The sequence below is a fragment of the Rhagoletis pomonella genome, unplaced genomic scaffold (genome assembly GCF_013731165.1).
Source record: "Rhagoletis pomonella isolate Grant_MI unplaced genomic scaffold, Rhpom_1.0 Rhpom_scaffold_00001, whole genome shotgun sequence".
In the NCBI taxonomy this organism is placed as follows: domain Eukaryota; kingdom Metazoa; phylum Arthropoda; class Insecta; order Diptera; family Tephritidae; genus Rhagoletis; species Rhagoletis pomonella.
Window position 1 is genome coordinate 32,786,521 of NW_023458555.1, and position 26,780 is coordinate 32,813,300.

Here is a 26,780-nt window from a genome sequence, read left to right on the forward strand (position 1 = left end):
GATAGAAAATTCTTTTGATACAAATTTACCCGATTAGTGCCGCTGGAGTTAAGGTAGAAATTCATAACACGTATTCATTTTATGGTAAGCAATGGTTTTGCAGAAAATAAGCCCAATAGATGGCGCTGCAGCCGAAATGTATAGAAACCCCGTGTGGTTGGTCTGCTTTGGACCTATGTTTAAGTTATACGAATTTAGTTTTCAAATGTTTAAATGAAGCATGGGGTTAAGTTTTTCTGACGCCCTCATGCACGATCATGCGGTCTTGCATCTACCCTGAAATCAGTTCATAAATTTTACCACGAATTGTAAAAGTGGTGAATTAACAAGGAAAGATCACCGTAGGTATATCAACTGCTTCATTTGAAAGATACTTAAGAGATCACACTACTCATTTAGCAATGTACCGGAAAACTTTTCATCCTATGGGACAGCGAGGATTCTTGGCCTTCCTATAAAGAAAATGCACTTCTGTGCTCTTGAGTTTCCCTATAAGAACTTTTATTGGCATACGTAAGATCATACAAAAAGATTACGCATGATTGGCAGAGATCTCACAGGTGAAAATAAGACCATCAGTAAAGCTTATGACACCAAAAGGGATTGGTATTCCATATGGTATCACAGCGTTACTACTATTTGCCTATGTGTGAGGAGGATACTGCGCCTTAGTGGTTTCAACTTAAATCAAAAACTTTGACTTTACAGACTAATTTTGTTTTTAAACGCTCTTTTGCATTGGCTAACGCAAAAGCTCTTATTAGGCGCCGCGAAGTAAGCGGGCATTGGATAGTATATAATAAAAAAATAAATTTTTTCATTGGATTGCTGTAGAATCGTTAAAAATAAATATTTTTTGGTGGAATAAGTATATTTTCCTTCAGAAATCTTAAAAAAAATAAAATTATGTTATTATATTTAACCTTAAAATTTTACTAACTTTTTTTTTTATAACGCGCGAGATGTGCTTAAGCGCTTATAAATTCACAAAATAACTAAGTTTTTATAAAAAAAAAAAAATAAAATTATCGGTTTTGAAAAAGTAGTTAATAAAACTTTAACTTTTAATATGCATCATACCTTCAGGTTTTGAAAATCTATGCAGATAAATATTCGTATTCAATCAACACATGTGTGTTTCCCGAAAACTTCGAAGCTCATAAAAACAAGTCTCCTCATTTTCTGGGAGGCGACTGGGTAACGAATTCTGGACCACCCTAATGTACATACATTTGTTTTGTTCATTTTTCAATTTCTAATTAGTTTGAGTTATGCAAATAACGGTTTGATTGTTTTTGTAGCACATTAAGTGAGTCAGAGTAGCGAGGTTTTGCAGTTATTTGCATACAAATTTGCAAGTACTAAACAACAAAAACAAAGTCAGAAAATTGAATAATTAAAGTACCAGGCAATATAAGGTTTAACCTTTATATGCCCAGTGCGAAAAATACTCGGCTACAGTTGCTATCTATTAATGCCTTTAAGATACCAAAATAAGCATCTATGTATAGAAGTAGAAAGTATAAAAGATTTCATTTATATAGGTTAAGGTGCTGCACAAAAAAAAAGTAGCGCTTTTTTCAACGGAATTATAAAACATGTCATATTTTAAGACTTCCGCTATAATATTTGGGGAATATATGAAGATTTTTATGAGCTGGGCCGATTTGAAAATACTTCTAAAAAGTGTTATAAAGCAGGTCAAAAGTGAGTTACCAGGCAGCTAAATGGAAGAGTTTCAATTCAGAATTAAACATTGCATGTAAACCAGGGACTACATAATAGAATGAAGTTTCCGACCTCTTCCGGTCGTTATGCTTATCAAACAATTCCTACTGGGTGCGTTGATAACGAACGGATCAACAGAAAGCACTTTTTAACAAGAGATGCTTTCCCGGTGCTTCAGAGATAGCCTCATTTTCATGAACTGATTCAGACTTATCTAAATATGTACGCCATCCGCAGAACTAGTCGAACATATAGATAGCAAAAGACCTTAATCGAGAGGCAATCAATATCTCAGTCAACTGTCGTCGACGAATATCTCGATTCGTCTCATGAGACTCGAATTACTTTAGCTCAAGTCTGTTCTAAAATAAATCGTTCCCTGTAATAAGCTTGACAAGAAGTCGGCCCATTACTCCAAGGGCGTCGCCAGGTAGGGACAGCTGCCAGTATGAGCTGCCTCGCACGTCGGAATTGGCTGTAGGGTAGCTTGGAAGGATGAGTACTTCTCTGCATGGCACCTTTTCTCCTATCAACTTTTTACGTGCTATTGAAATTTTAACGAATAACACTTAAGGCAAAAGGCAAAGATTAAAAAGTAAAAACAAAAGCAAAGGGCAAAGAATGTAGATGAATAAAATAAAAAACATAAAGCTACTAGTAATTTTTAGCAAAAAAAAACCGACTTCAACTCCCATATAAAAAAAAAATATATATATATATATCTCATGATCCGCTGATCGGATCTTAACCAGATTAGTATGGGACCACCTATGAGACACTACCTTTCCGATGCAAAAAGAATTATCGAAATCGGTTGACGTGGTCCAAAGTTATGCGGTAACATACATAAAAAAAAAACAAAAAAAATAAAAAATAAAAAAAATATTCCGACGAACTGATAACCTCCTCCTTTTTTGGAAGTCGGTTAAAAAACAAAGATAAATATTAAGAAAAAGATGAGGATGAGAATGCCGATAAAATTAAAGTTAGAGGAAGAAAGAGGAAGAAATATAAAGATAATGAAATTTTCGGGATTCTCGGAACTAAATCAGCATTTTCAAGACTATTTCGGGACTCTCGGGACTATTTTGGAATTTTCGTTATATTTATCGACAAAAACCCGATTTCGTTTACGATATATTTATTTGTATCGATGTTTATAGTCAATATTCTTATTGTGTGTGTATTTATGAACATACTTATCGATATTTTTATTTATGTATTTAGGAACATAATTATCGATACTGTTAACGATATAATAATCGGGTTTGTTATCGATACTTTTATCGATTTCATTATAGATACATTTGTTGATTTTTTTATCGATTTTGATATCGGTATTTTTATCCACTTTATTACCGTTTCTTTCGATATTTTATCGATTATGTTATCAATATTTTTACCGATTTTGTTGTCGATATTTTACCGATTATGTTATCGATATTTTACAGATTTTTTTATCGATATTTTAGCGATTATTTTGTCGATATTTGTAGCGATATTAGAACGAAAAGGGTAGAGGTAGGGATAAATATAGAAAAAAGATAAAATATTACCTTAAGCTTATGAGATTTTATTAAGTAGCCTATGTATGCATATGTATGTACATAAGGATGGTATAAAATAAGACAAGTCGTAATTATAATGCCGTAACCCCCAAGGATTGTGATATATCGAAAAAATGTTCCCCGATTTTATAATTTTGAATTCAAAAAATATTTAGAGGTCGCTCAAAGCGGTCAAAGTTTTCCATGTATTTTCGTAGAAAAGGTATGGAATTCTTAAAAATCAAAATTTTTCGATATGAAAACTGTGGTTCACTTCAGAAGACTTCCAATAACAATACTCAATTGTTTATTTAACCATTTTGTAAAATTAAAGATTTTTGGACTCCCCTAATGTACATACCAATATTTATTATGAAACAAACTAGATACATATGTAACGTAGGTTTCACTTCTCCAAAGCTACTTTTTTGGTATATTAACCTTTGCTCCTGGCTACGCCCTGGGCCCATTTCAACAATTTGTCTAAGTCTTATTATTTTCCATTATCTACATTCTGGCAATTATTATTTCATTGCATTCTGGGCCCAGCCCTTTTATCCTATTATATTTTAAATTATTCCTTCCCCGGAAAAGCATTTCATGCATCATCTGTCGCCAATGGCATTTTATTATCATTCCGGGAAATTTCCGGAAAATTCTACCGAAATATCGGCAAAAAATGTTGTTTTCTCCAATTTGCAAATTTTATGGATGCTTTTCTTTTCTTTTCTTGATAAACAGAGAGCTGTAACTATTTGCGTGTGACTCTGTGATGCTGGTAGTGTGTGTGTGTGTGTGTGTGTGTGTTTGTATATGTGAATGCGTTTGTATACCTCCATACTCTAGGTCAATATCCTTTGACCCAGTTCGAACAATGTTTTTCCGCATCCGAATGCTGTTTTCATGCCGTTTCTCAACTTTACTATCTAAATTTAAGTCTATATGTATGTAAGTACATTCGCCACAACCGATGTCAAATTTTGTGGTTATACGTTGCGCACATTTTCGAGTAATTTCATGTCACTAAATATTTTATGACATCAAATTATTTGCGCTCAAATTACAAAACCATTAGTTGTTCGTGTCTAATAAATCAAAATTACCGTCCATTGCATGTTTTCGCCTTCGTCGTCACAGGACATTGGCTTGCATACGAGTGTGTGTATATATCTATTGTGTGTGTGTGTGTGTGTGTGTAGTATGTAAATAAGTATTTAAACAAGCAGCTGCTTGACTGCGCTTCGACGCAATCCTCATCGTCGTCAGTAGCCTGGCCAGTCAATTTGGCTGCCTGTCCGTCTGCCAGCAAAACAAACAACGCTGCAAAGTATGCTACAGTTATTTGCCTACTCCATTTTTTATTCAACTATCTATTTACCAATCTGACAAGCTGTTTGACTGACATTTACGCTAACTGAATGGCTAGCAGAATAGCTGACTGACTATTCGGCTATTTGTCCATTCTGTCGTGTCTTCTGAATGGTTATTCTTATCAAAACATGCACAGCGCCATCTGTACACACAAATACAGTTTGCAACTCTATACTACTACTCTCAGTCTCTTTTGACGCTACATGTGCGCAGTTGATAGCATTTTTGTTTTTACATACTTTATTCAAGACCCTCTCTCTCTCCCGCTCTTGCGCTCTCATTTGCTTTAACACTCGCGCGCCTTGTTGTATGCCACCTTTGACGTTCAATACCGCCAGAGCCACCACCGCCGCGCTGGCGAAATTGTTCGTGCAAATGTCCACTTGATTCTAGCGTAGCGTAGAAAATCATGTTGTCACTTTTATATGTTGCCTCGTGTCCCATTGTCTGTCGTGTGTTGTCGTAGCACATTTTTGGGAGTTGTCCCATTGATGATGCCTCGCATTTGTTAGCCTAGCTCATATGTTTTTTGTTGTCTTTTAAGTGGTTGTTTCTGCTTTAGTTGCAGTTTCCTTTTTTTATCAAAGAACACCTAACCTACCTTCTGCTTGATTTGAGTATGTTTGCGCAGGTTGTACGCACGACAAATATGTGCATATATCTACACTACGTTATGTGTATGTTCCCTATAAGTATGCTTGTATTATGCATATATGTAACTTAAGCGCCTTATTGTATGCTACGTTGGCAGAAATCCATTTTGATGGAAAAAGCAACTGATCTAAAGGTGTGCTGATGTTATTATTTTTATATGTTCTTAATCTTCGTATCGGTTGTAGGCTTACAAAGTTTGTGTGTATTGGTTTAAAGTACTTCATATATGCACCCTGTAGGGAAAATCTCTAGTTTTGAACTGTTGCGCTTCTAGTACATTTAGAACCACTACTAGTTCGCGATAAATCTCTTTTGCATGCAAACAACTGGCGAATTTAACACAGCGATGTCATAGGAATTGGAAATTGTCCCCCGCTGCATTACCTTTTCTATAGTTCAGAACCAGTCCTAAATTCGACATATGGGATCTAGTTCGCTTTGCACCCCATTTTCTATAGTTTCGAACCAGTTGTAAACGAAAAAAGTAACAACATTTTTCTTTTTGGGTTACCATGGTAGAAAATTTCAATTATTTGCAGAGAAATGTATTTTCAATCCGAAATCAAATTTGTTTGAATGAATGTAAATTAAATTGTACATTTGAAAACACGTGTACATAGCTTTGGCTGTAGCTGAATTTGCAGAGCTGCTGACTGTTATTGGTTATATTCCAGAAGGTCCCAAAATGTTAAGATGCTAACACAAATATTAGTTTTGTATTGCCAAACTATGAAAAAGCATCTGCGACGTGCAGACTGAAAGCGTATTTGAACGAAAAACCCGCCAAGCAAAAATCTATTTAAAGTAAACAAGCCCCCCGCTGCATCCCTTTTTCAATAGTTTCGAAATAGTTCAAAATTCGCCAGATGAGATCTAGTTCGTTCTGCATCCCTTTTTCTATAGTTTTGAACCAGTTCTAAATTCGTCATTTTAGATATAGATTTCTAAAATTGTTTTTTAAAAGTACCACATATCGCTGCTTTTGAACTGGTGGCGATCTAGTTACTATCGGACTCGTTCGTTTTTGGCGATAAAGATCTAGTACGGAACTACAAATTTGGTTCACCAGTTCGGGGTTTCCCTACAGGGCAATAGCCCACTTACGTGCATATACACAGATACGTATATACGTACAAATTTTCAGCTACATACATATATACATATATGAATTTAGCTGAGTATTTTTATATTAGGGTGCATCACTATCTATACAAAAAAAATCGGAACTGTTTTTCTGTCGATATTATAAAATGTATTATATTTTAATACTTCCACCAAAATATTTCTGAATATATTAAGATTTGCGTGAGCTATACGAATTTGGAAATACATATTGATCTCAAAAATCCAGTTTTTATAAATGAAATTAGTTTTTAAAAATTTTTATTTTTCAAAAAAATCACTACAGGTGATACAAGAGCGTGAGCTTAAAGGGTCTACATAAAAAATATTTAAAAATTAATCAACGGAATAAAAATAATGGGATTTTTGGAGGTAGTTTCAAATGGGGGCATTTCCCGTTTAATGGTAGGTAGGTATGTAAGTGTGGCTGCCACTCCTACGCATAAGCATATATGTATGTTTGTATAGTAAACATATAAATAGGTTTACCTTTCTTCTCCACACTTCACTTAAATAAACATTTTTGAGTTGTTGAGTTGTTAATAAAGTGAACTTATTTACAATAGCACGCCTACAAAAACAGAGCAACATCAAATGTAAACATTTTTCGGACATACACATACTCCTACACACATGTACTTCAAAATGCCATCAAAAAAAATTCACGCGTGCCACTTTATTATTTTTGGTCGAGTTTGTGTGTTTGTTTGTTCCTAAAATCTACATATTTATGTCTTTCGGTATGTTAAATATTTAGTTACTTTGTGGCACGCAAACTTTTATTTTTATTAAACACTCATCGCTTCATCAATGCCACAAAGAGTGTGATATAAATACATACATACATATTCACCTATGCTGTGTTATAGTTTTGTTCTGCAATCATTTTTATTTTCGTCCGCCTAATGGGTTAATTACATATTCTCTTGGCGCCTTCTGCTTTGCAGACAGCCTTTATTATCCACAAGGGAAGCCTATAGACACACCCTAAAAACCAATAATCTTCTATAATGAATTAATATTTAGGGAGTTGCAAGCAATTAATTGATTGCCGACAAGTATTTTAGGTGATTCTTAAATTATGCTACAACGAAAACGGGCACTAAATTTTTAGGAATATTTGTATGTATGTATACACGTATGCAACGGTGTATAAGTAGGATTGTATATTTACATATGTATTTAGAAATGAAATGGAATTATATGCACCTAATTCGTTCTTCGAAAAGGGCTTCCTTTAGAGAATACAGCAGTGGTATTGATAACTTGAGTCAAATAGCTATTTAGGCTGGTGAAACTGCACAGAAATGATCAGAGTTCCCTCAAGAGGTCTGATACCTCCTTCGCGCAGATAAGGGTTGAGGCTCTACTGACGAAAAGAGAAAGACAATGGTTACACATTTCCCTGACGCGATAGAAGAGGGAGGGGAATACGAAAACCCCAACTTCAATTCTGTGTCTTACGATGCCAAAAGATATGCAATTGATGCCTTTCATTGCTGTGGAATAAACTTTCAGAGCTGCAGTTTTTGTGTCCAGCCGTACGACCTAACCAGACGGGTGGAGCTTCTGTATTTTTTAGTTCATATCATGGTTCAATCGTAAGTGATGTGCGCCCCTCTCACAGAGGTAGATCAAGCAAGCACGATAGCTCTGGCGGTAGTAGGCATGAGGCCCCCAATTTGTGAGAAGGCTACTAAAACCGGCTTTCGGTTTGGGCCGAGACGAGAAAGCTTCGCCAGTTGGCTCTCTTCTTTGCGGATTTGCGCCAGTTATTCATCCCAAGTGCGGTACTGCTGCACTTGTTCCTTCCATTTAACTCGTTTCAAGAGAGATAATACCCATTCTGGCTGATACGGATCATAAGGAAAATTGTAAAAATAAATTCTGTATTAGGCGGACTTGGCTATATGCCGCTTTGAGGTTTTCCTAACAACGTCTGTTATCAGTTAGTCATAAATTACATTCCGAAAATTGCGAATACATACATACGTTTTACGCGCGGTAGGAAGTCTTGGGTTTTATCCGTACCAATAGTTATCAGAACTAATGTTGGTATCTCGTCAATCATTGGTTTAAACTTGCTAATCCAACTAACTGCTTTATCTTTACTTTCAGGTTTGAAGCCTATTTACTAACTTCCGCACTGCAACATCAACAATCAACAAACGCTCATCAACTAAGTAGTTACTAGTCATTATGGGTAAGGATCAAGAATTCCTGGACGCCGCGCGCAATGGCAACATCAGCTACATCGAAAAGGTGCTCAATCAACGCGCCAAACGCGCCGGTCCATTGGCCAGCTTGCGTCGTGGACCCGGCGTCAATATACAAGACAGCGGCGGCTACTCAGCGCTGCATCACGCCTGCCTAAATGGCCACAGTGATATAGTGCGATTGCTGCTGAACAATGAAGCTTCGCCGAATTTACCGGATTCACGCGGCTCATCACCACTACATTTAGCCGCTTGGGCAGGTCATCAGGAAATAGTGAAAATGCTGCTGAGCCATCCGTACAAGCCGGCGCAGCCAAATTTGCAAGTGAGTACAAACGTATATACAAATGCTTTAGTAGAAGTTTTCTGAAGCACTTTCTCTCTTCTCTACAGACCATCGAGAATGAGACGCCAATACACTGCGCCGCGCAGCACGGTCACACGGGCGCACTGGCGGTGCTGTTGGCACACAATGCCGATCCAAATATGCGCAATTCACGCGGCGAAACGCCTCTCGACTTGGCAGCGCAATACGGTCGACTGCAGGCGGTACAGATGCTAATACGTGCGCACCCCGAACTCATCGCGCACTACAGCGTAGCAGCGATTGAGGGTGTGTCCAACAGTGGCGGTGGTGGTGGTGGTGGTGTGGGACAGCAACGTCCAAAGTCGCGCCATTCATCGCCACTGCCACACTCTGGCTCAGTTTCGACGCCTTCGCCGTCATCGCCATCGATCACCTCCTCGCCAGCGACGCCAACGCGGAACATTTTCCCGCACACCTGCCTCCATGTGGCCAGTCGAAACGGGCATAAGAACGTCGTTGAGGTGCTATTGGCTGCTGGTGTTAGCGTCAATCTGCTTACGCCATCCGGCACGGCGCTGCACGAAGCGGCATTGTGCGGCAAGGAGTCGGTGGTGCGTACGCTGCTTAGAGCAGGCATAGATTTGAATGCAACCGATGCGGAGGGACGCACCGCTTTAGATATACTAAAAGAATTTCCACCGCATGTGACCAAGCATATTATTGCAGTCATAAATAGTGAGTGCAATTGGCTAAAATCGCTGACACATCTCAGTATTTCCTCTGAAACCCTTTCTCACTACCACTTTCAGACTTCCGCAATCAAATGGATGTGGACGATAATGATGAGGTGGTGGTATTCCGTCATCAGCACCCACCGCCGCCACCACAGCGTCAAAGCAGCAGTCTCAGTCACTATCAGAAACAGCAACACAACAATCACTATCACTTCAATTCGAACAATCATTTACTTAATCACGCACATTCACTGCAACAGTCTTCCACCTACTCCGGCAATAGTGGTGGTGGTGGTGGCGGGAATGGTGGCAGTGGTGGTGATGGTGGCGGAAATGGTGGCAGTGCTGGTGGTGGTAATAGTAGTAGTAGTGGTGGTAATAACAGTAAACATCGCTATGGCACAAATTTCAATGGTGGCAAATCACTGGATAGCGGTCTTCAGCCTGACCATTATGGCATCAGCGGACGCGGTGGTGGCTACTACGAAGTGAACTCGCCAGTCCACAGCACCTCCAATAACTCTCAGAAGTATGTTAATAGATTTATTTTAAGATATTCGCTTACTATATGCAACTTTAATTTTGTAATTGTTTGTGTGCATGTTTGATGGATCGTGTTATATTTAATGCATTATTATTTATAATATTTTATACAATTATTTTACTGTGATATTATATTAAATAATAATTCAATATATCTTTTTTTGCTTCATTCATTGTTTTGCACCGAATTGCATGTTCATTGTATAGCACACATATTTTTACACCCACACACGTTAATGTACATTTTTAACAAAAATAAAATAAAAAATTAATTAATTCTATTTGTTATGAATAAAAACATGCATACCTTTATGAACATAATAGCTTTTCATGTTTCATAATTTTGGTCCGATGGTTGTACCAGAAGCAGAAGAAGAAGAGATGTACCCCGTAAAATGTAAACTTAGATGATCAAATGATTAAATGTCCGTCTGTTTGTACGCAATCTAGTCCCTCAGTGTTTGAGATATCCGACTAAAATTTGGTAAGCGCGTGTATTTTTATAATACATCAATAATTTGTATACCTACGGTGACCATCCGTCCTATATTATACGGTACAGTCCTCTTTGTTGACCAATTGTCCTGGTAATTTATTTATATTAAACGGGACGCCAACTGTTCTGTATTAATTTAAATGTCCTATACTTGTCCCGTATTCGGTGTTCGGTATTTCGACGCCTTAGCAGCTCATTAAAATGGCATGCTTATGAACCAGTTTTAAGTGATGTTGGTATATGATCGTAACTTTCTCCATAAACAGTTATTTTCTAATTTGAATCAGTGATTGGACTAAAAATTCTGCGTGATAGAATATAGAAAAAACATGGTAAATTCCGAAGAAAATGTTTTAGATTTCAGTTTTTGCATGGTTTATTAATTATTTATGTTTTTTAACCAAGTTCAAAAAAATGTTGAGGTTATAAATTGGTCGGAAAATATTTTTTGTATATGTGTTACCGCATAACTTTCGACCACGTTAACTGATTTCTATAATTTGTTTTAATAGAGGTGGTCTCATACTAATTGGGTTTAGATCCGATCATTGGATCATGAAGAAATTAACGGTACTCTAAATAAATGTATGAAGAAAAAAATATTTTTTGCTTAAAATATAATTTTTTTTTTTAACTGTTGATTATATAGAAAAACGTTATATGAACAGATTAAAGGAATTGTAATTTTTAATTTTTTTAAATTTGTTTGAGCAAAATCGGACTAGTGGTTCTCGAGCTATGTCAAAAAAAGACCACCAAAGGTGACAATTTCCCCTATATGATAGTTATATATATATCTCGATTCCTAGACGTGACCCAGCGAAACGCCGGGACACGTGTAACTTCTTTTTTACCGATATAACTTTCCCCGGTAGTTTGAACCCTTCCCGATCACTGACCCCTACCATTTGTCTCACAGTGTAATAAGTGACGTATCATCAACATAGCCCACCACCATATTTGGATAGAGGCACTAAAAAAATTTGGCTATACATCCTGAGTATAAAATTATAGTTTCAAAGCAAATTCGAAAAAAAATGTTGGCCGCACGTAGTGGTTGCGTTTTTATATTTTTCGTCAATAAGACAACTTGTTTGTTCCAAAATTTTTTACCTCAAGTACCCCGTTCTAGTGCACAACAGACCTAAGGTCGCCGTGCTAATCCTTTAACCCCATTCTTGCACCTTGCCATTAAATCTCAGTAAATTAAAGCTTGTCCAAAACTCATTCAAATTTTGCTAATTTTAATTTTTTTTGTCGAACGTAGAGGTCGCCTTTTTACTTTTTTGGAGATATCTTCGGCATTTACAGTCGGATATATTAATGTTTTTGTCTCTAGGAGACAACTTTTTGCTCCAAATATCATTGGCCTCACGTACCCCTTTCTAGTACTTGCCCACCAGATCTCAGTTCTTATCACCCTAACGCTCCATCCTAATGCCAGTATGGAGAAAATAAGCAACACCTTCAACAAGAAAAAAAAATTGTCATAAACAACGGTAAGTCCCGGTTACTTCAAACTCAAAATATTTCTAAGAAATCGAATTAAAGAGCTCGAAACTTTGATGAAACTTTGTTATTTTTTTTTAGAAAACGCTTTATTTTTATAAAAAAAATTTAAATAAATAATTAAAACTTGTCAATATGTGAGTGTATTGATCAGGCATCGTACACCAAAGCCCGGCCATTTCCTCCCTGCCGCTAGTCTGAAAGCTTTCTTCGAGAGGTGTATATTTTCATAAAATTCCCCAACGCTTATTCACGCTTTAAAGCGTCAAAACCCCACCGTTCGGATCTGGCATACAACTATAAGCCCCTCCATTTTTATGAGCGAGGAAACCCGGCTTAAGTCTGCCAAGGTTGTATGCGCCAATCAAGAAGTAGTGGAAGACATTAATCTTGATTTCTCAAATAAACATTGTTCCCTCTTCGAAAAACGGTTAATTCTACACGTCTTCTTAATTCTTAGTACATAGTTCCATCTGGGAGATTCTAGCAAAGTAAAGTAGTTGGAATGATTTTGGACCCAGTGGTACAGATGACAATGCAGTTCAATTGTTCTGTCTCTTGCCTATTTCTTTCTACGGGGAAATTACACCTGGAGAACTTTTTTTTTCAGTTCACTCCTCTTGATGACTATCAATATCTTTGGTTCGACGAATTGTTTTATTAATTTTCATTTATTAGAAATCCATACATATCAGCGGCACGAAAATTTCTTGCATGTTAATCTGCTTCAATAAGTCCATAAAACTAAATTGTAAATGGACGAAAAATTTCACAAAAATACTTAATATTTTATAAAATTTAAATATATCACATTTACTTATTTTTTACAAATCTTTTACCACCTTTCACTACTTTACCACACACTTCACTTCTGGCACTTGACGTTTGTGTGTAGTGAAATGGGTGTGAGTCCATCATCGTCGATGAGTAGTTTTGAGCCAGTTTCGGTGTCACCACGTTCACGATCTTCAACGGGTAAGTGCGACATTTTGCTAATTCCTCTTTCGTTTTTTTATAATTCGACTGTTCTATTAGGCGGCATAGTGGCTTTGACCGCCAACAATCCCATGCATATGAGTACTTTTGCGCCCGGCGCGCCACCCAAAAAACCACCGCGACGCAATCTATCCGTTTCACCTACCCACTCAGGTCAGCAATTTAGTTACACCTCACCAAATCATCAGCAACACCAACAACACCAATCTGCGCGCATGCGTCAGCAACATCATAGCCCATCGACAGAGATTCCTCATAGCGGCAGACATCAAAGTCATGGCAGTGTGGGTGGCATGAGTTTCGATGAGACGACACAGTTGCGTGATCGACAGAGAGGTGATCGCTTATATGCGAGTAGCAGAGAGAGTGCACGCTCGGCGACGGGTGCACTGCTGACATCGAGTTCAAGTAAGCGATTTTTATTATTGTTCTGAAATTGTTAATGGCTTTATATTTACCGGATCGACTTCATCATTTAGATGATATGTTGGAGCGCATGAATTATAGCAGTGAAGAGCCTGCTGATTCCGCAGATGGCGTTGCTACCTCCAACTCAATGAAGCGGCCATTGAACAAGTCACGTGATGTAAGCACCGATATTATAAATTGCGAGAATCCGACATTGAAGTCGTATAATCCAAATCGGAAGCTGAAGAGGAATCGCAATAGTTGGTAAGTAGCGAGTAACTCGATAATGAAGGATGGATAGGACTCACTTATGTACGTTTCCTCTTCTGTTACTCTTTCAGTTCTCTTAGCATCAGCGACACCAAGGAGAACAAGAATGGCGCCAAACCACAGACGCCGCTAAGCCCGACCAACTATCAGCAACCGCCAACACCCGATCATCCACCACCCTCTTCCAGTCATGCCGAACGCACCATACACGAGCGCATACGTCCGCTCAGCATGGAGTATAAGCGACGCTCGGCGCTTATGCAACTACAACAACAACAACAAGAGCAACAAAAACATAGCAAAAGCATGATCGATTCAAGCACCTCGCCTGCCAAAAATTGGCAAACTGCGCTAATACCCACACCCACATTCGATTACCCCGTTGGCAGTCTATCGCCTAAACAAAGCGCCAATGCCTCACCGACAACAACAGTGTCTAATGCGCGACGCAGCGGCGCTGGCATACGAGGTTCCTCGGGTTCGCTTAGCTCCAGCGTTTCACTTTCAGATCAAAGCATATCCACCGATTGTGTTGAGGAATTTGTCGGCGATGCACCCTTTGCGGGCCTTTTCAAGGGTTCGAGTGTTAATTTACGACATGAAAAGCGTACTATGGGCAATCATAAGCTCGGTATACCACCACCGTCTGCGCGTCGTGTATCCGCCTCGGCTACGGAAGATGAACAACAACAAAAGCAACAACGAACCCGACCACCTATACCGACCAAGCCCATTTTACCTGATTGTACCAAAATGCTCAAACCTTTGCCAATAGGCGCTAAAGATAACAAAGCAGCAGTCGGTCAAGCGAGTTGTGATGAAGCAGAAAAGGTGGCCGATAATACTAGTCGCTTAAGTCAAAATGTGAGTATCTGCCTGGAGGGAGAGAATGGAAACGGAAATGACAATGATGGCGATATTGCTAAAAACAGCGCTAACAATAACGGTAATGATAATGAGGATATCGATGCCGCTCTATCGACAATTACTGCAGCCACCACCCAAAGCAGCGGTATACTGAGTCCTTTTAATGCTGAAGAGGCGCGTAAGAAAATATCAGAGATTATCGAATCCTTCGGTAGCGGCATATTAAATTCCACTTTGACACCAACAAATGACATCGAGCTAGAGTTCGATGAAACTATTGAGCCCATGGAACGACGAGAGTTAGCAGTGCGGCTAAGGAACGCCGGATTGCTGCATTTGGAACGCATGCTCTTCGAAAATGGCTATGACAACTTCAAGTTTTTGGTAAGTTTGTGTTGAGTGATCAAGAAAAGAAAGGTTCACTAAAGAAAAGAACTTCTGCTATTACGGTCCTACATATCTGACCCATGTGAAGATTAGCGCATTGACGCTAAATTCTTTTCATTCGTCCATAACCATTCTAAACCCCTTCTATTTCCCTTCTTACTTAATCTGGTTCAATCGGGATTAAATCGCAAACATATTTTATAGTAGGCCAGGCGAGTCTTTGTGGAAATATGCGGCTAGTGTGAGGTCTAAAGATAGGTCATGACCAAACCGAAGCATCACATAAGGTTGGAGCCTAAGCAGAGGTACACCGTAGACTCATCAGAAATACCACGACAAACGGTAACTGCTAAGCTAAAGAAAAATTCCTTGTGCCGGAAAAGAAATTTTAAAAATGGCAAATGTCAGTTCCGATGCTAAAACCGTAGCCTCGAAAAGTCTACACAGCTAAAAAGAAAGAGTTGTGCTGTCACCAACTTATTGTCCTCTAAGCAGCTGGAACGGCAAGGAAGGATTTGGTACAATATTAAGTCTCATGGCATGAAAACCCATCGGATAGGACGGAGAACTGCAATTTTGAGAAACCAAGAAGATCCCATGACCGCGTGAGGTCCGTCTTCGTCCGAAAAAACCGTGCACCTGCATATGACCTTATTTTCTGCTAGCATTCGCTGAGCAGAGACAAGGCCCAACTGTCTAATGGTAGTCCATAAGTTACCAAAGAAAAATTAGGCTTCCACAACAGCTTCGCATCTAGAACCAATCCCAAATACTTACTTAACTATATCAGAAATCGCCAATGAAATACTTAATCGCCAGGTTCAAGTAGCCTTGAATCATATCAGAAAAGGTATTCAGAAATATCCATCTCGCTAAAAGTGCAGCCTCGATTCCTCTTAGACTGCGACCGCAATCCAAATCAGAGATGAGAGAACGCTACCCTGTGGTGTGTCCTTGTTTACCCTAGGCCACCATCCAGGTGGCACTGCCCTACTCCGCCGCAACATCTCTGTCACAGGGCATGCGATGAATAAGCTTAAATAGGTCGGTTTTGACTTAGGGAAGTAATCTAATCATTGATCTCATAAATAAATGATTAAAAGCCCCCCTCGATGGAAGAGAGGAAGGCACGCACAGTGAAGTCTTTGGCGATCTTGACCGACCTCTATTGAAGGTTGCATGCTCTGCTCCTGACAGGCGATCGCGATAAATTCGGTCAATCAGTCTCTCCAGGGTTTTAAGCACATTGGTATGAAATCCCAGAGAGATATGTGAGATCTTTTGCCGGTCTTTGATATAAACATCACCCTGATCACTCTTCAAGCCCTGAAGTTGATGCTCACATAGCCCAGAAGACAGAAGACTCACCCTCCACGTCTAATTTTGGTAGACGAAGTCTCAAGAAAGAAAGACTCATATAATGCTAGCGATTCCAAATAAACGTATTTCATTTTCAGAATGGCGTTTTTGAGCCAAGCGACACCCAACTCATGGATCTGGCAACACCAGATGCAAATAAATTGATTTCATTTGTACGAACACTACCCAAAGTAGAGTTTCAACCACAAATTATTGCAACAAATAACACAAGAGATACTAAGGCCATTAAGAATGGCGATGCAGGAGCAGAGAAAAGAGGTGTGGCAACGTTAAGTGAATGGCTGCAAAGTATAAGCCTGCCTGAATACATCGAATCTTTCAGGTACTATGTCCTCACATACATCTAAGATTTCAAAAACATTACATTTCCTCCACTATTTAGCAAACATTTATACAACACCATCGATAGTGTATGCGGCGTTTGGGATGTTGAGTTGCAGACTGTTTTGGAGATCAATAAGTTGGGGCATCGGCGACGCATACTACAATCGGTAGCCTACATAAGGCAAATACGTGAGCCAAATAAAAGTGGTGAGACTGATAACCACGAAATAACGAAATTAGAACCACCAGCGAATGGCGAATGTGGCAACAAAGAGCCACAACAACCGAAACCGGCACAGCATGCGCAGCCACAGCAAAGAACATCAATTACGGGTTATAGAAAAAATCGGTAAGAGTGGGTTTTGATAAGTATTGCACGGATTGCATGAATGATCCGGTTTCCCAAAGGGAAAGTTTGCAATCCGTACACCGTCGAAGGGTTTGACAAGACTTAGTGAATCACCCTACTAAGTTTTTAAAAAGGTCTAACTTTTCGAATCTCTTTATCTCTTCTATCAATCTCCCATTAGGCCCGCTCCGCAACCGCCAACTGAAAAACCACAGCAACAACAGTTACAAATACGTGCACCATCCGAACTACTACTGGGACTACCAGCAAATTTACGCACAAAATGGCGACATTCGGCGAATGTTTTACTCAACGAGCAAATCAAATACGAAGTTTATGTGAGTATATCTCGGACTGTTACATTTATTTAGGAACCTATGTATTTATTTTTCTTCCTTAATTTCTTAGAATTTTCTTTTAATTTCTTAAAGTTAAAAGATGTTCTAAGCCAATTTTTCATAAAAACTCATAATTTGACATGGAAAGCAATCAAAAATGCATTGTTTCCAAGAGGATTAACGTGCTTATTTTATTTCTTCCCGTTTAAATATATTCAATGAAAGATAAATTTGTTAGGTCCAAAAGAGGCACAGAAAAATCGATAGTCTCAAAATAAATACGAAATATTTTTATTAGCATCGAGTCCTCCTGATTCGTATGGAGTTTACTTAGCTTTAAGCACGCAAAAAGTTCACAGTTTCCCAAAATACTTAAAGAAAATGGCTATTATAAATTTTCGTCTATTGTAAAATTATTAAAATGGACTTCGCAAATTTTCACTCTAAGCTAGTGGTATATTATTTTAAAAAGGAAAAAATCTTTTTCTTTTAATTTTTTAACTTTTTTATTTTTCTTATAATTTTTAGATTTTATTTTTGGAAAAAAAATATTTAATTTTTTTGTTTAATTTTTATTAACTTTAATTCTTTTATTTTTTTAATATAGGTTTTGTCTTTTGTCAACTTAATATTCTTTTAATTTTTACATTATATTATTTAAAAAAAATATATACCTTTTTATAATTTTATTTAGTTGTTGGGATGTTCCTCAATTTTTTTTTTTTTTCTATAAAGAAAAATTTTTTATATCATTCGTTTTTTTTTAATCTTATTTTAATAATACTTCTTTTTATTATTTTCTTTTAATTTTTATTATTTTGATAATTAATTTTTTAGATTTTGTTTATTTTTTTTAATTTCCTTCTCTGTTAATTTTTAGATCTTGTTTTGAATATAAGTATTTTTCATGTCATTTAATTTTTAGAACTAATTTCTATTTGTTTATCTTTTTTTTAATAATTTTTTTTTTTAATGACCTTTTAGTTTTTATTGTTAAAAAAGACTCTGGTGACTTAAAAGACAGTTGCTAGAATTGACCTGTTAGAAAGGGAACTCGTCTGAGTTTGATTTATTATTAAATTTTGCTCCCAATTTTCCTAAATCATTTTTAATTTCTTACAGTACCTGGGCTCAACGGTTGTGAAGGAGTTACGTGGCACCGAATCGACACGTAAATCGATACAAAAACTCAAACGTGATGACACTGCCGAACAGCAGAAAAAAAACAATCGCTCTGGCAATTTGTATAAGAAAAAACCAGCGCAAGTTTGCTTGGCTATATCGCATTTAGGCGTGGAGTTTATTGATGTCAATAGTAAGGTGAGTAAATACTTATAAGAATTACAAATGCCCAAATAGGAATATAGAAAGATGAACCTCTTAAGTAAATACGTACTCGGATATATCTTTACATAAGTATGTATGTTTGTAAGTGGAGCTGAACTCATTGTCGATAAAAATTCTAGTCAACACATCTTTAGCTCCCAACTTTTCGCCTCGGAGTGCTTCCGGTTCACTATTTCCAAACTATTTCCGAAGCCCAGTGGTCTTTACGGCCTTCACTGAAGACCATCGGTCTGTATGCATTAAGGTTTGCGCTTTTTAAAAATCTGTACTTCTGAGGTGCTTAAGGCCTGCTTTGGGAAGACGCTAGTTTGAGGTTCTTTGGGCTTCCCTGCTCTGCTTCCATTTCCGAATTTCGGCACATATGCCCTTGGTTTACTCTGCCAGCTGCCTCTAGTGCTCCTTTTTCATAGAGAGAGTAGTGGGAGAGGAAAGCTCATACCAGCCCGGTGCATGGAGAAATTAGAATGCCAGCTCCCACGTCTATGACCCAAGAGCTAGGATATCTGTGTCAATGGTAAATTACCTAAGCATATTTCAGGCAGAAGGTTCCGTCTATATGCGGAGACTTAATTCCCTTGAAATTCCCTTGACAACTGCGATTGATCCGTAGCCCTAATTTGGCAATGGGTTCAAATACGCTCAAATAAGCTCAAAAATCAAAAGAGAAAAACGAGGAAACAGCACTAGCGGTACTAAATAGAACTACGCCAAGCAAAATTCTTACTGGGGATAGTCAATCTCCTTAAGGAGAAATTAAGAATTTTCACAAGCATCTTACAGGACACTCTTGACTGAACGGTCACTGGCACAAATTAATCATTCAGACAAACGATCGCTGCGGATTATGTGATTCCAGTCGAATGTGATGCCATTTACAAGGGACAAGAGAAAACCAAGGGCTTATGTGGTATCAGTATGAATAGTAAGTTCAAATGTTCATCTCATCGAGATCCAGGTTTAAATAGGCGAGGAAATTTTGCTCCGAATTTTCTTATCAAACCATACATATAGGGTGGAAACTCTAGGTATTGTATTGTACTATTATTTTTCATACTATTCTCGTATATTTTAGCACACAATTTGTGAACATGAAATACAGAATATCAACTGCGCCTGTCAGGATTCTGATGATTTAAGACATTTTGCTTACATCACCAAGGAGCTGGATATACACTACTGCCACGTTTTCAGTGTGGAGAGTACGGTAAGTACAAAGCTCAAATCAAGAGCTTATCTCGTTCTTTGGAATTTTTTTTTTTTAATACTAATTTAACCCTAGAAATGTAAACCTCGTAAATTTTAGTTAATTTTTGTGTTAGCTCTCGGTATGGGTAAAATTTGCATTAACAAAGCAAAAAAAAATGTATCTGTCTTCTTGTGTATACAAATGAACATTTCTCTTCTAGTTCACTGCTATTTAAAGTCCATTTTGGATTTTGGGATCATTTTAGAACCATTGCGGTGCGTGTTCACGACCATTTCGAAGCTAGTTCACGACAATTTTAGAACCATTTCCAGACTAATTTTGGATCATTGCGGGCCTAGTTCAGGGCCATTTCGGGACTATTTCAGCTACATTTCGGAACTAGTTTGGGACCTGTTCAGAACCATTTCGGCTCTGATTCTCACACCTTTTTTTATTATCGGAAAATACAAATAGCTGTTTTGGAATAACTGTACTAAAAATATAATACATACTTTTCTGAACTTTTTTCAAATTGCCGTTATTCTATGATTTTTATTTTTTCGATTAAAGATAATTATTTTTTTATTCTTATTTTTTCGATACATTTTTGGTCGATACTTTTGGTTTTTATTTTTTCAATCATTTGCGATCCGTTTGTTATAGATGAAATTTTTTAGATTATAAAAGATTTTAACAGTCATAAACATGCAGTCTCAATTAAAACTGTTCAAAATTGTCAAAAAGAATAAAAATCCCATATAACGATTTTTTTTATCGCAAAAAATAGAAATCGCAAAATAACGATTAAATTTGACTGAAAAAAATCCAACTTTTTCGATTAGTCTTGATAGAAAAAGTAAGCAAAATTACGATTTTGCAATGATCTAAAAATAAAAAATTTTTTTCGTATCAAATTTCAATAAACAATCCCAAAAACAATTTCATGAATTTCTTCCCATACAGGACTTGGCTACCGATATCATACTGACGCTTGGCCAAGCCTTTGAGGTTGCCTACCAGCTGGCTTTACGTGATGGCATTACACAAACCTCGGCAGCAGCCTTGAGCGGTAACCCACTACTAAGTGGACCCAGCAGCGGTGAAGCAGTGACAGCTGAATAAATGAAAAGGCCAAAACAGGCATAGAATGAAAAAATAATAATAACAACAAAAACAAAAGGTGTTAAATTATTTAGCTCAAACGAAAGTTGTGTGTAAAAAAAAAATTATAAAAACAAAAAAACAGCACAAATTAAACCTTCGTAATCGCTATTTAGCAAAATTCTGAAATATAGAATTAAGTAAAACAATGTTATAGTGCAGAAATTACATAGTATTTATTACAATGAAAAAGTGTTGTTCAAAACCAAAAATTAAAAAAGGAGCATGCAAAGAATTCTTAATTCACATTTTAAAGCTTTAAATACTTAAGTGAAAGGCATTTTAATAAATTTTAATTTTATTTATTAAAGCTTTTAGCAAATTTTGCATTGTTTTTAATGCTTGTAATTTAGTGTTAAAATTTTAAATGCAGTTTTAATTTTTATTTTTGTTACATATAAACGATTTTAGCTGAATACACATTTCCGTTCCAACATCAAAAGTATGTATTGCATTTGCATTGGTCATGCTTTTTTTCATAAAATGGCTGAATTCATAAAACAAACTAAAAATATACACCAATGAATTGTATGCTATATGAATTAAATTTTTACTAATATCAGTATGTAATTTTTATATTAAAGAAAACCGAAAAATTATTTAAAATTAATATTGCTTCCTATAATAATGAACTTTCATCAAAACGTTATAATCAAATTACTCTTAAAAATAAAGTGCTAAATTAAAACTTCCCACTTTTGCCAAGACTGAAAGTTTATACGATTATCAGTTAAAAGACAGTTATTAACGTTCACCCATAATTACACACGTACATATATACATAAGTAATAAATATATTTACAGTAACCGCTCGGTAGCTCTGTTCGTAAATATGCATTAAAAAACGGTCTCATTTCAGACCAAGGCATGCACAGCTGCAGTCGACTGTAGAATAGCTGGTTTGCAATTATTTTCAATTCAGTAAGCTATATCTGAAAGCCTGAAAGCGCATTGTACTCTAAATATCGGTACTTAGCTCCCACGAATGCATTTGACTATCGAGCAGCGTTGCCACAGTGTCTTTGTTTTTTTTTTCTTACCAAACTTATTTCTTGTAAGAAACTAATTATACATACACACAGGGTGATTAACTCGTTTTTTTATATCCATAGGCAGTTTTTTGAAATCTTGATTTTTCGAATATCGAATAAACCGGATCTTTTTTTATCGGACAAACCGAGTTTTTTTGTTTCGTATAAATCTTGACCTTTTAATAAAAGTTTCGAGTCTTTCGAAGTTTTCAAGGCTTTCCCTAAATAGTTTCAAAATTATATCCTAGGTAAATCATATTTCATTCCAATAAATGCATGTCGCTTAAACGTTTTTTTTTTTTGCGTTTGGCCGAGCTTCTCGCGAGGGGCGACCGCAATTTGAAAAAAAAAACTTTTTTTGATGTGGCTGGGACCAGAAATTGAACCATGTAGCTCCCGAGTGGCAGCAGGAAAATCTAAGCACTCGGCTACGGCGGCAAGAGCACCTATATGATACCCGAAAAGAACTAAAAAAAATTCAATAAATTATTAAAGCAAAGTTAAAATAAAACCAAACGTCAATTTTTCACTGATTTTTATTTATTTTACTTTTGATTTAAAAAAATTTAACATATTTTGCTTTGCTCTTTTCTGCATATCCTTATTGTTAATACTTAGTTTTATCGTAATTTTTGGTCATGATTTCATACCAACCGTATGAAAACTAAGTAAAATAAATAAAAGCCGGTTTATTTTTTTCAAATTGCATTTTTCGAATAACTTGAAAACCGCTTTTGGAAAAAGGCGAATAATCGAACACCCTAATACATACTTATACTATGTTTTTCAGGAGACAGAATCTCTAACACATATCCTTTGGTCAGATATTGTAAAGCAATAACCCCCGCACTATACTTTTCTGGTATTCAGAGCTTTTCATCCTTTCAACACTCTACATATTCTGCTGTTTTTTCCAGGGACGTGAACCGGATGAAAAATTTGGTCAGTTCGGTTCAGTGGTTTTCCGGTTCAAAACTGGTTCGGTATCGTGTACATAAATTTAAAAATCACCGCAGTTTAAAATTTTTAGCGTTTTGCTAGTTTTTAATTTCTTGAAGTTTCCCCTTTTTAATAACTTGAGTGGAATTCCAAAACTTTTAAAACTTTGTGAATTTGAGAAATTTTAGTAAATCCCAATAATTCAATATAATGATGAAAACTATATTTCTGGAAATTTTTTTTTTTTTCAAAAACTTTGAGAATTGTACGAACTCTAACAAATTTTTTCTAAGTAAAAGTGTCGATTATACAAAATTGATCAAACGAAATTAAAAGTTTTCGAATGTTGAAAACATTTTCATATTTCGACGTTTTTGAAAATTTAAAAAATTTTCGTAATTCTTGAAGATTAAAAAAATTTTTGAACTTTGATGTTTTCAAAATTTTCAAAAAATTTAAAATTCTCAAACTTTGTTATATCAATACAAAATTTTGAAAAGCCCAGAAAAGTGGAACAATTTTGGAATTTTTCAAAAATTATATCTTTTTTCAATTCTAAGAATTTTCTGTTTTTTCCACACAAGTACATGAATATAAGAATTTTTCGACAATTTGTGATGTTTCACATTTTTACATTTTAGGATAGATTTTAGGATAAATAAAATTCTCAAAATTTTGGAAAATATAGAAAATTTCGAAAATCTCAATAATTTTGTGCATTTCAAAATTTTCTCATTTTACCAAAAATTTCTAGAATCTCCCGGATTTCGATAGTTTTTGAAATTTCGGAAACTATCCTAAAACTAAGAAATCTCAAGAAATTTAATCTATACTAAAATCGGCTGTACCGATTTTTTTTGTTTAATTTCGGTTATAGGTTCTGGATGGGCTTCTCATTGTCTTAGGCAAAAAACAAGTTTAAATACTTCCCTAAAAATGGAACTGCAGGACTATAAAAATTCTATGAATCTAACATACTTGCCCGCATAACAGCGCTGAGAGCGCCTCCTGCTGTTAATTCGTACGAAATGCAGCGGAAAGTGCAATGTACACTCCTTGATAACTCCACGTGTTATTTTATTTGCTCGGAATATCTTCATTTCCTTATATTTTATATATGTATGTAGTTCTTTTACAAAAATTTTAAATTCTCTTCAGTTACCTTAATTCTGTTACATTTCCCCTGAACAATAACTATTGTCCACGCCAAGCGGGTCTGGCGTTCATTAAAGACTCGTAATATTATAAAATTTAAAATTTTGGAATTTTCGTGTTTTTTGAACCTGCGAAAATATTCAAACTTGCTGTGACTTTCAACTGTGTAAAATAATACAAATTCGAAAATATAACAAAAAAAAGTAAAAATTGAAAATTAAGTATGTACATAATTTCAAAATTTTGAAAATTCAGTGAATTCGAAAAACTGATAGGCCTACTTAAATAACTCAATACTTCGAGCTTATCACACAGCTAAAATTTCAAACTCAAGTGAAATTTGACACACTTTTTCCATGAATTTAAATTTTCAAAAGCATCCATTCATTAGGTTTGTTCCCCAAGCTTCTCGAAGTCACTTTGAGTTACATATGCGCGCTCCGCAAATTGCTTTGCACTGGCCTGGTTATTTGGTTAAACAATATTATTATATAGTGATATCACCATGGTTATCATTTTTAACTAGATAACCTGATAACCAGGCAAGTGTGAACAACCTCATGTATTTTATTTTCGTGAACTCGATAAAAAAATTTCCACATAACCACATAGTTTTTCATTATACGGAGAACTCTACCCGGTAAAGGACCTTGCATCAAATTCGCTAAATTAAACTACCTAGAGCATGTAAAACAAAATCACGATTGCACTCTACAACCAAAAAAAAAATTAAAACTAAAAACTATTCGAAGCTCTATTTGCATGAGAAATAAATCAGTGTTGAAACGAACTGGATGCTCGAATTTTGACGTGCCACTCAAAGGTTAAACGTGTTAAAGCATAAACAGACGGCAGCGTTGATCCGGATCAACTCGGGAATTAACTGCAGTTGATCCGGATTAAGTCCGAGTTAGTCCGGATCAACGCCGTCGTCTCTTTAAGCTTTTAGATGTCTATTTAATTTAACCTTATTTGAACAGTTGACCCCAATCAACAGTATGCAATAAATTTGGGGTCTTCACGTTTTTTACTCGAAAATCTAAGGGTGTTAAGACAAAACTGACTGCCGATTTGGATACAGCACTTCAAAATACGTAAAGGTTAATGGATCTCATAAACAAAATGAGCGGGTCTCGGTGTTATTACATAAAAAAATTGTATGGCAAAAAGCGTTTTAAGAGTTGTAGTTGCACAAATATTGCACACGCAATAAATTCAAATTTTGATTGCAAAACATTAACATTATCGAGTGCAAAAGCAACATGCAAACGAAAATTATACGTATCTTAAAGTTAGTATTTTTATAAAAATTCCAATTTAAGAAATATGTTCACTGGCTAGATTAAAAAAAATCCTTTCAGTTTAATAAATTTTAAAAAAGGGATTATTGTATAAGTACTTGCAAACGAAACAATTTTAGTAAATCAAAATAAATTTTATATACATACAACTTTTACCAAAAAAAAAAAAACAACATACAAAAAAAAACGCATACATTTAAATTAACTCAAATCAAATTCGCTGTCTTACATACCATTCAAAAGACCAAACTTAAATAAGATCTTAGTTCTAATTGCGGAAATTTAATTCCAAATTGTTATTACCTTGTTAATGTTAAGAAAAAAGAGAAATCTAAGAAAACATGTTAGCTTATATTTATAGAAATAAATGTGCATTTAAATGATCTAAAGACTAAAATTATTTCATTGTTGTAAAACACATATTTATGTTCTAACTGGGCTTGTTCGAGGCATGAAATAAAAGCGACAATACTGCAGCAGTGATGAAAATTTACATAACTGCTGCAAGTGCCCAACTGATAAAACGTTGTTAGAAATTCACAACGAACGTGATACTTTAACGATTCGCGCAATACTGCGGTTATGATTGCAACTCGAACAAGCCCACTCTCTAAGCTTTAGATGTACTGATTTTGGCTTATTTCGTTGGAAGCGTTAAATGGCATTGATTGTGGTACCTCTAAATTCCATAACATTTAAAATTTATAAATTTATACCATATAATATATATGTATACAAATGTATGTATTGATACAGACCAGTTGAACCAACAGTTAAATTGTACACAAATACATACATACATATGAGACTTTCTTTATATAAAAATAAGATAAAAAAAAAATCAGAAAAAGTTAAGAATTGTTAATTAAAGACTTCAAATATGCAGTGGAAATGAACTAATATGCATTTAATGATAGATTTACCTACAAACAGGTTTACTTATACAGATATTCATGTTAAAACTGTCTTACTTATATAAAATGTATAGGTACATAAATAAAGCAGAAGCTATCGAAAACAAAAAAATGCACATCATACATACAAACATATACCCCGCGTCAATCTTTAAACATACATACATACATAAAATGCATAACACTATTGCCTACTAAAA

The 26,780-nt window shown here is 35.9% G+C and overlaps 1 protein-coding gene across 1 annotated transcript; it reads left to right on the forward strand.

Moving 5' to 3' along the window:
• Window positions 1–8,349: 8,349 nt before the first annotated feature.
• Window positions 8,350–21,562, forward strand: LOC118742809 (ankyrin repeat and SAM domain-containing protein 1A-like). Its single transcript, XM_036475170.1, has 13 exons — window positions 8,350–8,963; window positions 9,032–9,680; window positions 9,755–10,208; window positions 13,123–13,202; window positions 13,263–13,631; window positions 13,703–13,895; window positions 13,973–15,152; window positions 16,613–16,857; window positions 16,918–17,208; window positions 17,390–17,546; window positions 18,669–18,866; window positions 19,966–20,097; window positions 21,043–21,562. Exons 1-13 carry the CDS (start codon window positions 8,622–8,624, stop codon window positions 21,199–21,201), a joined length of 4,449 nt encoding a protein of 1,482 aa, XP_036331063.1. The 5' UTR covers window positions 8,350–8,621; the 3' UTR covers window positions 21,202–21,562.
• The last annotated feature ends 5,218 nt before the right edge of the window (window positions 21,563–26,780 follow it).